Source organism: Takifugu rubripes, chromosome 12 (assembly GCF_901000725.2).
Source record: "Takifugu rubripes chromosome 12, fTakRub1.2, whole genome shotgun sequence".
In the NCBI taxonomy this organism is placed as follows: Eukaryota; Metazoa; Chordata; class Actinopteri; order Tetraodontiformes; family Tetraodontidae; genus Takifugu; species Takifugu rubripes.
Genome location: NC_042296.1, coordinates 8076791 through 8089114, shown reverse-complemented (window position 1 = coordinate 8089114; position 12324 = coordinate 8076791). Strand labels below are relative to the sequence as shown.

The 12324-nt window shown below is 45.7% G+C and overlaps 2 protein-coding genes across 3 annotated transcripts; one reads left to right on the top strand and one right to left on the bottom strand.

Annotated features, from left to right (window-relative positions):
* The first annotated feature begins 907 nt into the window (after positions 1–907).
* Positions 908–4461, top strand: LOC115251639 (C3a anaphylatoxin chemotactic receptor-like). 2 transcript variants are annotated; one of them, XM_029844618.1, is made up of 3 exons: positions 908–1037; positions 2099–2276; positions 2526–4461. In XM_029844618.1, exons 2-3 carry the CDS (start codon positions 2106–2108, stop codon positions 3411–3413), a joined length of 1059 nt encoding a protein of 352 aa, XP_029700478.1. In that variant the 5' UTR covers positions 908–1037; positions 2099–2105; the 3' UTR covers positions 3414–4461. The 2 variants fall into 2 exon arrangements, with proteins under 2 accessions (XP_029700478.1, XP_029700479.1); XM_029844619.1 differs by having other exon boundaries at positions 944–1037; positions 2148–2276.
* A 424-nt stretch (positions 4462–4885) lies between these two features.
* Positions 4886–8480, bottom strand: LOC115251635 (zinc transporter Slc39a7-like). The gene is given in 9 exon segments (XM_029844597.1): positions 4886–5292; positions 5361–5646; positions 5770–5966; positions 6595–6681; positions 6781–6915; positions 7070–7099; positions 7102–7140; positions 7553–7721; positions 8071–8480. Coding segments are annotated over 8 exon segments (1260 nt in total). The 5' UTR covers positions 8419–8480; the 3' UTR covers positions 4886–5292; positions 5361–5391.
* Between the last annotated feature and the right edge of the window lie 3844 nt (positions 8481–12324).

The following is a 12324-nucleotide window of genomic DNA, read 5'->3' as shown; positions in this document are numbered from 1 at the left end:
CTTCCAAACTGTCACATTCACTGTTGAGACTTTGACAGACTGCACGTAGTGGTGGCTGAATCTGCATAACCGACCTCCCCTCTTTATATCAAATGCAACAGCTCAAGCAAATCTTTTTCAACAACCCCCACCCCCAGCACTGACTTTGCCATGTTGTTTGTACATGTTGCAGTTTTACATGTGACCACTTGGGGGCAGCAGTCGAACACGGTAGAAAAATTACTGGTTTTTTTTTATTTCAATCAAGTATTACGTCATATTTTAACAAATAAGATAATCTTTTTTAAAATAAGTAATAGATTATTGGTTAATGTTTATGAAACACTTTTTTGTTCAAAATATAAAAAGCAATTGAATCAATACAGATGTGCAAATTGCTTAAGAAACAAGGAATAAAATAAATAAATAGATTTCATTACAAGAGAATAGACAGTATATTTGTATTACATGAGTTTGTTTAATTTATATAACAGCATTTGGTTTCTGTTAAGAACCTTCATTTCATCTTGATGCATTTATCTTTGCATTAGTTAGTAGTTTATTGACAGTATGGTTCGGTAATGTTTCTGCTGTTTAAAAGATATGCACTCTATGTAAACATGTGTGCAAACATGCGGTATCTTTATGATGTGTGTTACAGGCTATTTCAGTCTTTGTCAATTTATGCTGTGTCTTTTTACACGCATTTTTCTTTAGAATTGGGTTGAAAACACCTGTGATGATCCTCTTATTTATGAGTTTATCAATAATTTGTGAACAATTTTGGCTGAGACAAACTTTGCTGCACAATTGTTAGTTCTTGTTTCCTTTGTCGCTTTTCGCAGCCTAGGCCCCTCCCCCTGTGTGTGTGTGTGTGTGTGTGTGTGTGAGAGAGAGAGAGAGAGAGAGAGAGAGAGAGAGAGAGAGAGAGAGAGATGAATTGTGTTGAATGGTACAGGCAGCTCTCAGGGACATGTGTACCCAGCCTGGAGCAGCACATCTGGGGTCTGCGGGCGTTCAAGAGACCAAAACCCAGCGCTTGACCTCCACTCAGTCATGTGAGTATGATGGTTCTCTTGATTACTTGATGGAGTTTCCAATGTTTGTGTCTGGATCTGATGTTGGTCTGCTGGTGGATCCAGACAGGAACCAACCAGACCAAAAGCTTCAGATTCCAGGTGTTTGATCAAAGAGAAGAGAACAGCAGGGACTCCCCTAAACTTTCACCCATCAGTCACCCATCTTTCCATGGAAAGAGTCTTTCGAGTCTTTAGTCTCTTTCAATGGAAAGATGGGTGACTTCCTGTTTGTGGGATATTTATAGGTCAGAACGTCTTTCTTTCCCCTCATTAGTGAAACAAACAGATATCAGAACAGTTTCTTCTCCATCTGACGGAACCAGTGGGACTGGAAGCAGTTACACATGAGGTGATTCTACCAGGTAGCCTGATGCAGCCGCTTCAGTTATACTGGATTATATACATATATCACATGACATAAAGACTAGACAGGATAGTTTTATTCAAGCTTATCAGTCATATGAGCAACAGCGCAGTGGTTCCCTTCTGAAGAAAGATGAAGTAAACACAGAACGAAACTGCTACAAATACAGAAGTGTATGTATGTGTGTGTGTGTATATATGTTTGTGTTTGTGTTTGTGTGTGTGTGTGGGGGGGTGTATGTATGTGTGTGTGTGTGTGTGTGTGTGCGTCTGACTCAAGTCTGACTCAAAATCATCCCTGAGTAAATTAGATGTAAGAATTATTGTGATCAAGTTAAATATATATATACTGTATATATTTATCTTTTAAACATTTGTAGGTTTGATGCTTTTGTTTTTCCGTTACAGTCCTTTTTTAGTGCCTCTCTCATCTTTCTCTTCCTGGATCAGCAGTTTCTGCTCATTCTGTTCCACTCAGACTGGGATTACTGGTGTTTGGTTCATTTCTGGGAATAACATTTCCTTACAAATTCACATTGGCAGCTCCTGGTTGTCATCTCTCCGGTCCAGCGTCATTGGTTTCCATGGCAACTGCCATTACGACATACGTCTGACATAGGTTGCGTCTTTGCTGGATTTGTCTTTTTCTCCCTTCATCCATGTTTTCTCCTTTCCAGTGGAACAATGTTCCTAAACACGTCTCTGTCTCCTCACATCCTCAATAAGAGGCAGGAGGGCAGCGGGGACATCGAGGCCATCGCTGCCAAGGTCGCCGTCATCATCTTCACTGTGACTGTCCTGTTCGGCCTTGTGGGAAACGCCATGGTCATTTGGGTGGCTGGATTCAAGTTAAAGGTGCGCAAAGACCAGAAACCACCATTTTGTTTCACTTGACCTCAAACCCGCCCTGCTGCGTTGGCCACCAAAGAAACAGGCGCCATTGTCCCTTTAATCTGATAAACTAACACCTGACTGGCTGCTCACAGCTGATCTGATCTGAGGAGCAGCAGAGTCCAGGTCCAGGAACCAACCAGGACCCTGAGCTCCCCAGAGGATCCGCCAGCGTCAACCTTTTTAACACTCGGCTGTTATTCTGTTTTTCAGCCCAACGTCACCAACGTGTGGTTGGTGAATCTGGCCGTGGCCGACTTCGTCTTCTGCTCCACGCGCATCCTGTCGCTCATCAAGAAGCTCTTCTACGACCACTGGCCGTACGGCCTCTTCTTCTGCAGGTTCAACGGTTTCTTCAAGTACGCCAACATGTTCTGCTCTGTGTTCCTGCTCGCCATCATCAGTATGGACCGGGTGCTCTGCGTATGGCAGCCATTCTTTGCCAAGCGAAGAAGAACCCTACTTGCCGCCAGGACGGTGGCCATTGGCGTCTGGATTGCGGCCGTCATCCTCAGCACCCCCTACTTTGTTTACCGCCGCGTCTCTATGGGTAACAACAACCTGAGTCGGTGTTCTACGGGTGTTGACGACGGGCAGAGTAGCACTAATGTAGCGCTGTACACCAATCGCTTCCTGTGCGGCTTCCTGCTGCCCTTCATAGTCATCCTCGTTTGTTACATCCTGGCCGGGGTTGGTATTCGCCGGACCCGCCTGTCAGGAAAGTCCCGCCCCCTGCGCATACTGGCATCATTGGTGATCGCTTTCTTCGTGTGCTGGGCGCCGTACCACTGCATCCAGCTGGTGAAGCTGGTGGATGCGAAGAACGAGGCGGTGAAGATTCTGTCTCCGCTCACGTCGGCTGTGGCGTACTTCAACAGCTGCATCAACCCGCTTCTGTATTTCTGCATGGGGCTGCAGGGGAGGGGCCACTTCAGGCAGAGTCTGACAGGGGTCTACAAGAGGGCTCTGGAGGACGACCTGGAGAGACAAATGATGCAGTCCAACGAGCAGTCTCTGGACGACAGCACCACGTCCAAACACAGCACCGTCATGGCCACAGGGCGGAGCCTAGCAGTGAAGGCCACGCCCACTTTTAGTTAGAGGCCTTTTGTTCGGGTTTGCCCATTGGGACAGGGACGCATGGATCGACTGCAGCCTCTTTCTCAGAGTATTCCAACTAAAGTCAGGAGAGTGTTTCCATCCTGTTTGTCTGTGGGGGCGGGTCTTAGGCCGATGGGGGGGGGGGGGTAGCCAGTAACTCCCAGCCCCCCCCCCCCGACTGATCCAGGGTCACGCTGAAGCAGAATCAAACTCTGATCAGTTTGGACAGCCAAATTAAAAACACACACAAAAGTTCCCACCACTGCAGCGATGCCAGTGACCTTTGACCTGCAGCCCTCCATCAGTGGGTGGTAAAGCCTCGGAGATGAGGAGTCTTTTCTGATATTTGGGCCTCAGCGACCAGCTGCTCTCATCATGTTTGAACGTGTTATGTGGTCGACCAAATTAATGGTTCAGCTCTGGCGGTTTCCTGTCTCCTCCCATTTCTAGCATCAGACTAACTCACAATAAAAGACGCAAAAACATCTTTAACTTTCAGCTCAATATCACACATCCTCTAAAATTCTTACAAATTAATTGCTTTGGATTTCCAAATGCAAAACTTAAAAGATTTCCTTTTTAAAAAAACAAAAACATTAAAACACGATTTTTAACCACTGAAAGTGCTTTTTAGTTTCTTGGGTTTGTTTCAGGTTGAAGTGAAGTGAAAGCAACAAATAAAGCAGCACCATCCGCAGCAGCAGTCTGCTAACTAAACCAGCCTCACTCAGCTCCTGTCTCTTCTTTTGGTTTCTGCCTTCAGAAGCTTCGAAAAATACAACCTGAGATTGTGAAATTGACCTTCGTTTGAAATGGTGAAGTTGTGAAATAACAGATGAAATAAACAGATAACGTAAAAAGCTGAAGTGGAAATGTGGCGAAACTACTTTTCGTCCAAACATTGATAGAAAGATAATTAAAAGTTACTTTGCATCTCACTCCTGTACGATGAAAAAAAAAAACATGTTTTATGTGAATTAACTCAGTTGTTTATCTATAATTACTGTTAAACTTCTGTTTTCAAACTAAATAAAGTTAAGACAGTGAATCAGAATTCTTTCATGGACTCAGTATTTGCTGATCACTGACTCCTCCTCTGCTGCTCCTGTTGTGAACGTTGATGCAGCTGCATGTTTTTACTCGTTCATCTAAAAATATCATGTTGATGTGCCAGTTAGCTGCTGAGGCTCAGTGATGTCAGAGTGTAATCAGGCTGTAAGCACAATAACACAGATCATGGAAAAGTCTAATAAAGAAAAACACAGAATAACAGCATAAAATCGCCATTTTAATAGCGGTTTTCAATCCGAGAATATTAAATTCAAATAAGCGACTAACGCGGACTTTGGGTCCCTCTTGTGGCCATTTTGCGATATTGCACCACATTAAACTACTGCTCCACCACTTTTAATAATAATATAAATATATTAATATCAAGACTAAAATATTTGAATGAGAATAAAGATGTCAGCTGAAGTCATAAGTGGCAATTATTTATTTTGTGGAATGTTAAAATATTCACATCCAACAGAGACGGACATGTAACAGAGCAGCTGACTAAAGAGAGAAAAAAGCATTCTCTGCTCTAAAAAACATAATCAGAAATGTCATTTCAAGCATCAGACACAAAAATGGAGGAAATGGAAAAGGGGGGGTGTTGTGGCTAACGCTACATTTAAAATTTGGCCTGCTGTCGACAAACAGGAACAGGACCAAACAGCCGAGTGAAATTTAGTGGACACGGTTTGGCCTCAGTCAGCAGAGGTTCAAAAAGCTTATTCAGCGACTTTACAGACACGGTGGCTCCGGATGGAAGTTTGGAGCACAGATCAGAGAGGTGACCAACGGCTAAATACACCAAAACCCTTCACTCCCGGACCTTTGAGTCAGAAAGGAGCTGGTAAAAGACAACACACCCCTCGTAAGCATTAATCCACGTAAACCCACCATTTCCTGTCCTCCTTCTGGCCTTCCCGTCTCACTCGTACTCCGCGATCACCACCATCATGCCGACTCCAAACAGCAAAGCCAGAATCTCCATCACAGACTGGCCGAAACTGGAGCGACCCACCAGCAGTTCTGGGAGGACCGTCACCGTGGCGATGTAGACGAAGCCCCCCGCAGTGAACGGGAGGATCCAGGTGGTCGCTGCCGTGCCCGCGCCCTGCGCCAACAGCGAGCAGATCGTCCCGGCCACAGCCCCAAGGGCCGTCAGCAGCTGGAGAAAAATGGCCTGATGGGAAAGAGGAAGCGGACGGCGACGGTGAGATGCTGTTTTCAGGAGGTATCGATCTGTTGATCGGTGATGACATCACCGTTCACGGGACACGTGCAGAGCAACAAACGCTTCAGCCACCTTTCTTTTGGTGCAGCCTGACTGGATGAGGATGGCGAAGTCTCCGATCTCATGCGGGACCTCGTGCAGAAGGATGGTGAGGGTGGTTATCGTGCCGACCGTCGGACTAACCAGGAAGGACGCCCCCATGGCCAGGCCATCGGTGAAATTATGGATGACGTCAGCTGCCAGGTTCAGGTAACCCGACACCTTGATGTCTATGTTGTGAGAGCGTTTTTAAAATCATTTATGTTGTTACATTTTGTAATTAATGCATGATATTAATTACAATTGCTCGTGTTCATGATGGCGTCTAACTGAACATTTTTGTCTTGCTGACAGCGCCAGTAACGCCCTCAGAATTCCAGACTAATACAACAGATGTAGATGTGATGATGCAGCGTTCAAGAACATCTAATAATAGTTACATTTAAGAAAAATAAAACAGATCCGATCATAATTTTTAACTATATTACCTAAGAATGCAGCGTGGAAATAGTTGCAGAATTCTAACAATAGCAGCAATGATGAGCAGCATTAATGCACGCCACCCTCACTTACCTTCATCCAGAGAGATTCAAGATTATTGGGAGTTTTTTGATCAACACAATTATGAAAATATACTTGTAGTGTATTTCGTATTTGACCACTGGGGGCGCACATTCATTTTTTAAAAGGCAGAACTGCTAATTATAGGGGTAAATAAAGGTTTTCAGACTTTAAGTTTTTAGATTTTCCCATTAAAAGAAATCAATAAAGCACTTTTCTAACATCAGGCCTGACCTGGTAAACCTGAACAAGTTAAAAATCTCAACCTAAATCAACTTAAACTCGACCTAAACTCACCTGTGCAGGGCTCATCTTTTGTGGCCTTTGCCGTCTTCTCCTTTTCCTTCTCGTCTTCGTCATCACTGTGCTTTTCTTTTGGCTTGGCTGAGTATCAAACAGAGGTCAGATTTCCCCCCCAGTCCACACCCTCACAGGGAAACGTGCGTTTGAGCAGGAGCGGCAGGCGAGTTTGTGACGACGAACCTTGAGAGGAGCTGTGAGAGTGGCCGTGGCCCTCGTTGCCCTTGAGCAGACGCACAAACTTCTCCACGATCAGAAACGCAACGAGTCCTCCGAGAACCCACAAACCCACCGACATGACGTGATCGTGCTCGGCTCCTGGGAACAGAGCAACCGTCAGACCGCGAGATACAAACCGAGAGCGTGAACGGACTCAAAACCCGACTAAGACAGAACATTTCTGCTCACAGGAAGCAGAAATCACAGAAGTTTAGGGTAAATTCCTGGTGAAACAAGGTAATTAGCCGCCCACCGTGGGAGTGGCCATGGGACTCTTCACTTTGTGGGCGTGTCCGTGGTCGTCTCCATGGTGAGAGTGCGGGGCTGCGCAGGGGAAGAGTAGAATGAAAGGACATTTCATGTACACTCGTCTCTCCAGTCACCGTTCAACATCATTTGAATCAATAAATGTGGGATGAACCACAGGGGACACAGGAGTGAGCCGCCCAGGCTGGAGGGGCAAACGGTCCCGTCCTGCAGGATCTCCGTGTACGGATGTTTTCTCCTGTTTGCTCGCAAACAGGAGAAAAGTGCCTCAAAGCTGCTGCGTGTCAACATGGGCAAACAACCGTTAGAAGAGCTGCGAGGTGTTTTACGAGCTGCTCTCGGGGACACAGACAGTCGGGAACGCCGTCCGAGAAAACTCCCATCAAACTGTTTGGATTCGCTCCATCCGACGTCTCCGGGCACTGAACACAAACCTGTGCAACCGCGAGCAAAAGTCATCAGAGCCTACCCAACGCGTGAGGGATGAGGTGGAGGAAGGCGTCGCCCAGCAGACCCCCCGAGGCGAAGCTGAGCAGAATCTTCAGCAGGTTCTGGTGTTGGTCGCTGTTGGACTGAACTGGGATCAGGAACAGGATGAGGAAGGGAGCCGCGCTGATCAGCAGGGTGGACCCGATGGCCTGGAGGAGGAGAGGGGGAGACTTTTATTAAAGCGGTCGAAGCACCTGAGACACACTGAGCTGCTTTAGCCCCTCTGCTGTTTGTCCACGTGACACCGTCCACGACCTCAGCCGGACCAAACGAGTTTTATGTCCCGCCCCTTTTCTAGACACCGTTATAATCTACTCTGAAGTTGATCAAAAAGTCCTCCTTGTGTACATATTTAGCCAGACGGGGTGATAATATTTGCACTACAACTGTGCAGATGACAGGAGGAAACAGACATTCCTGGATTTATCCCTGCAGGGGACAGGCTAGGAAAAGACTGGATAATTCATCTTCACCACATTATTCCCGAGACCACATCACCTGCATCCAGAGCTCCACCATGTCCCTCTGTGGGGCTTTCCTCTTGTCCTTCTTCCACCCCTGAGAGCCCCGGTGGCCACTCTCCTCCTTCTGATCGTGAGCATGTCCATGATCGTGAGCGTGTCCATGATCGTGAGCGTGTCCATGATCGTGAGCGTGTCCATGATCGTGAGCGTGTCCGTGTCCATGATCGTGTCCGTGTCCATGATCGTGAGCGTGTCCATGATCGTGAGCGTGTCCATGATCGTGAGCGTGTCCGTGTCCATGATCATGTCCATGTCCATGTCCATGGGGCTCCTCTTTGGGGAGGTTGGCCTCAGCGCTCCACTTGCTTGCTCCATGGAACATCTTCACCTCAGGGTCATGGAAATGCTCCTGGTCTCTATGGGAGTGACCATGATGATGGTGGCTGTGGTCACCATGGGAATGGCCTGTGAGCAGAGCCTGAATGTAAGTTTAGAGGAAATAGTGAAGATGCGACAACCGCCAGCAGCAGCAGGTGTGGGCATCCCATTTTGGTCGGTCTGCGGGGGAAAATAAATAAAGGAAATAACTTTTCTCTTCCACACTTTATGAAAATCATCATCTGAACATCACAGGAACAAATAGTTACAGGCAACGTTAAAGGAACAGTTTGGCAAACAAACAGCTACTCTCGTTTTCTCCTTTAACTTCCTCAACAAAGTTTACTTTTCATACAAACTGACCAAATCTGCCAGCGATTGTCGCCCCCAGCTGCAGATTTCGCGTTTTTTCCATCAAATGCAACGTTTATAAAGTGAGTCGGAGCATCTGTTGATGCTTTAGGAAACCTTCTGTCATAAACTGCGAGCAGCTGACGCCTCGTCAAGCCACCTGAAGATTAGACCACACGTCGGGGTATGAAAGAAAACAAAGAGTGTCAGATCTTAAAAGGCGCAGCCTTTATCTGACAGTAAACTGCCAAATCCGATCATTAAACATGGGGAGCCGGCCGGCTAGCTGGCGAAGCAGCTACGTGCTAGCATGCTTCCGCGTCAGGAGGAATCACTGTGAAAGTAAACACTGCATTCTTACCGGGTAGCGTCGGATATCACCAGGCGTCGAGCCGCTGGATCACTCTCTCCTGGCTGCAGAGCAGTGTGTTTGGGGAACTCCTTATAGTTCTCCCAGAGTTGACGCCGTTGTTAAGACGTGGCATTTACTCAAGTAAACGCAACCAAATCTCGCGGGGGCGCGTTCCATTCCGATGGAGCTTCCTTCTATGCTCCCTTGTCGTGTGTCTGTTGGCAAACAAACATGTTTGAAATGAATACGACGTCACCATATTTATGCTGAATCGTGTTTATATCTTTATGCAACTCGCCTTCCACGAATACTGATAAACACATTATTTGTGAAATACAGAAAGAAACCAGAGGATATAACGGTTGAAATATCGCGAGATATCGCGAGGCTTTCCTGAAGCATCCCGGAGGAAAACAGGATGTGAGCTTCGGTGTGCGTGGATTTGGAAAATGTGAAAGTGAAAAAAATGTTTTGAATTTAAGTTTACTGTAGAACCCGGACAAGTACACCGCAATTTTAGGCCAATTATCAGCTAAATTAAATGGGAATCATCTTCCTTCTTTACATAATATAGATTTGGATTAGTTCTTTTAAGTTTTCAAGTGTAAAATATTCCCTTTCCTTGGGTGTAATTAAATGCATCTATTGACCTTCATAGGTTCTAACCTAAGCTCTGACATAACCAAAAGTAACCCAACTCACATCTAATTCCAAAAGTCATCTGCAAACGTAGTTAATAAGAGCCAAAAAATGAATAGTGACTTATAACATGTTTGAAATAAATGTCTGAACCCTCAGAATGAAGCCTAGAAAGACCAAAAGAACAAATTTGTTTACTTCTGGGAGCCATATATGAAGATAATAGCATCTGGAAAATAGGGACACTTATATTTGTTTTATTGATTTACTTTATTTTCAATAAAAGTTTCCAATGCATTTACCTACTACAGGTCTAAATGATCATATCAGTTTTGTATTGTACATTTTAAATACAATACATATATTAGGAGAATTTTTCTAAGTAAATTTAAAAAATATGTGTGACATTTCAAGAGCTCAGAACAGAAGGAGCACTTTATTTTGTGTTTCATATTTTCATTGGATGAATTTTTTGGTGGGAGGAAAATAAATCAGTTGGTTCCACCCCAACCTGAAGGATATAAAAACTCCAGTTACATCAGCCCTTCAGACCTATTCAGCCAGACAAAATGAGGAAATTATTGTTCATGCTGTTGCTTTCCTGTAAATCTGCATCTGCAGGTAAGTTCACATTCCTCCTGTGATTCTCCTACATTTACACACGTTCATGACTAAGAAAAGTAAACAGGGTTTCTAACCTCAAAATAAGAGCGTTGGTCTGAAAGATGGGGAAATCTGAGTTGTCCTGATGCTGAATGCTGCTCTGGAAGGCAGCAAACAATCACCTGCTTCAGCGGAACACAGTCCTCTTTATTAGAGATTCATGTTTGGCCCATGAGCATCGAGGCATTCAACTCAAAATTTCAAAGACTCCAAATCAAAGCAGAGGAGACACCGGTCAGGTGAGAAGCCAGGGTGAGGCGAGGACAGCGCGGTGGCAGAAAGTAGGCCTTGCCCTGGGGAACAACAGCAGCCATGGGACAATTATATGCACTTTAAAAGATCCTCCTCACAGGTTCCAGCCCATTTATTGGAGTTCCTACAGTCTGCAGTCTTAAGGCTCCTCTAAAAGATCTCCCGTTTGTCTCCTAGTGCAACCGTCCCTCACCATTTACCACACCCTGTCCTCTGGACTCCCAAACATCCCTGAGTTTTTTGCAAGAATGGAGGTCAGTGGACTTGAGGTTGGATACTGCGACACCACTAAAAGAAAGTAGGAGCCAAAGACAAAACTGGGCAAAGACGTTCCTGGACCATCACCAAGAAACAGCTGGACTGGTACCACTGCAGAGGTGTGTGGAGCGTTTTTCCAGCCTACATGAAGTACTGGATGTACAATGTGATGGAGATCTACAACCAGACTGGAGGTGAGACCATGATCCACTTTTTCTTCCATGCCAGAACTCATTGTGCACTCAAGAAAGGAGGGGAATAGCATAGCATGCTCCAGATTTACTGACCTCTGCGTTCTCCCAGCAGGTGTCATGTTCTGCAGAGGATTGATCATTGTGAATTGGACAGTGAGACAGGAGAAATCTCTGCTTTCTCAAAATTTGGTTATGACGGAGAAGAAGACCTCTGTTGGACACTGGACCTGAAGACGCTGCACTGGACGGCTCTGACACCAAAGGCTCTCGCTGTAAAACCCAGATGGGATTCTGATGAACATAGAACACTCAGGATTAGTCTGTACATCACCAAGGTTTTTCCAGAAAGGATGAAGCAATATTCTGCCATTATGAAGGAGCACCTGGAGAGAACAGGTAGAGACACGTTAACCTTCTGTAAGAACTCAGCAGGACCAGGTGACAGGATGATGTCACTGACTGCCTGCATTAATATGTCCAACATGCAGGAAAACGTGACTCTTCTCAGTTTTACCGACCCAGTTAGCTTCTTCAGGTGTTTTGATCAGGTTTAAACTGCAGCATTTGAAGCCTTAAATTGGGGCGAAGGTTGACTTTGTCCTGCTGATGAACCACCATGAGACAAATGATGGGTTCCTCTCTGTCCCCCCAGAGCTGCCGTCAGTGTCTCTGCTCCAGAAGACCCCCTCCTCTCCTGTCAGCTGCCACGCTACAGGCTTCTACCCCGACAGAGCCACACTGTCCTGGAGGAAAGGTGAAGAGGAGCTCCATGAGGACGTGGACCACGGAGAGATGCTCCTCAACCCTGACGGAACCTTCCAGATGAGTGTTGACCTGAACGTGTCCTCAGTCCCACCTGAAGACTGGAGCAGCTACAAGTGTGTTTCAGCTGTCTGGAGGGAAGGAAATCACCAGAACACTGGACAAAAACCAGATCAGGACCAACTGGGGGGAGACTGGTGAGCCTCTGAAGGTCCAGTAAAGATCATGTCCAAAGATGCTTCCTTTTCAGTTCTAAAGTACATGTTCGGCTCAATCCCTGTCCCACTGAATTAATAAAATGACCTTGTGAATTTGCAACAATGTAAAAGAATTCTGCTGGAAAAAAAACTCTTCAAACAGAAAAATAATAATAAGCTGCAGTTTAAGGTTTGTTGGTTCCTAATTTGGACCTGTGATCCCTGAATAATTATCAAAGGGA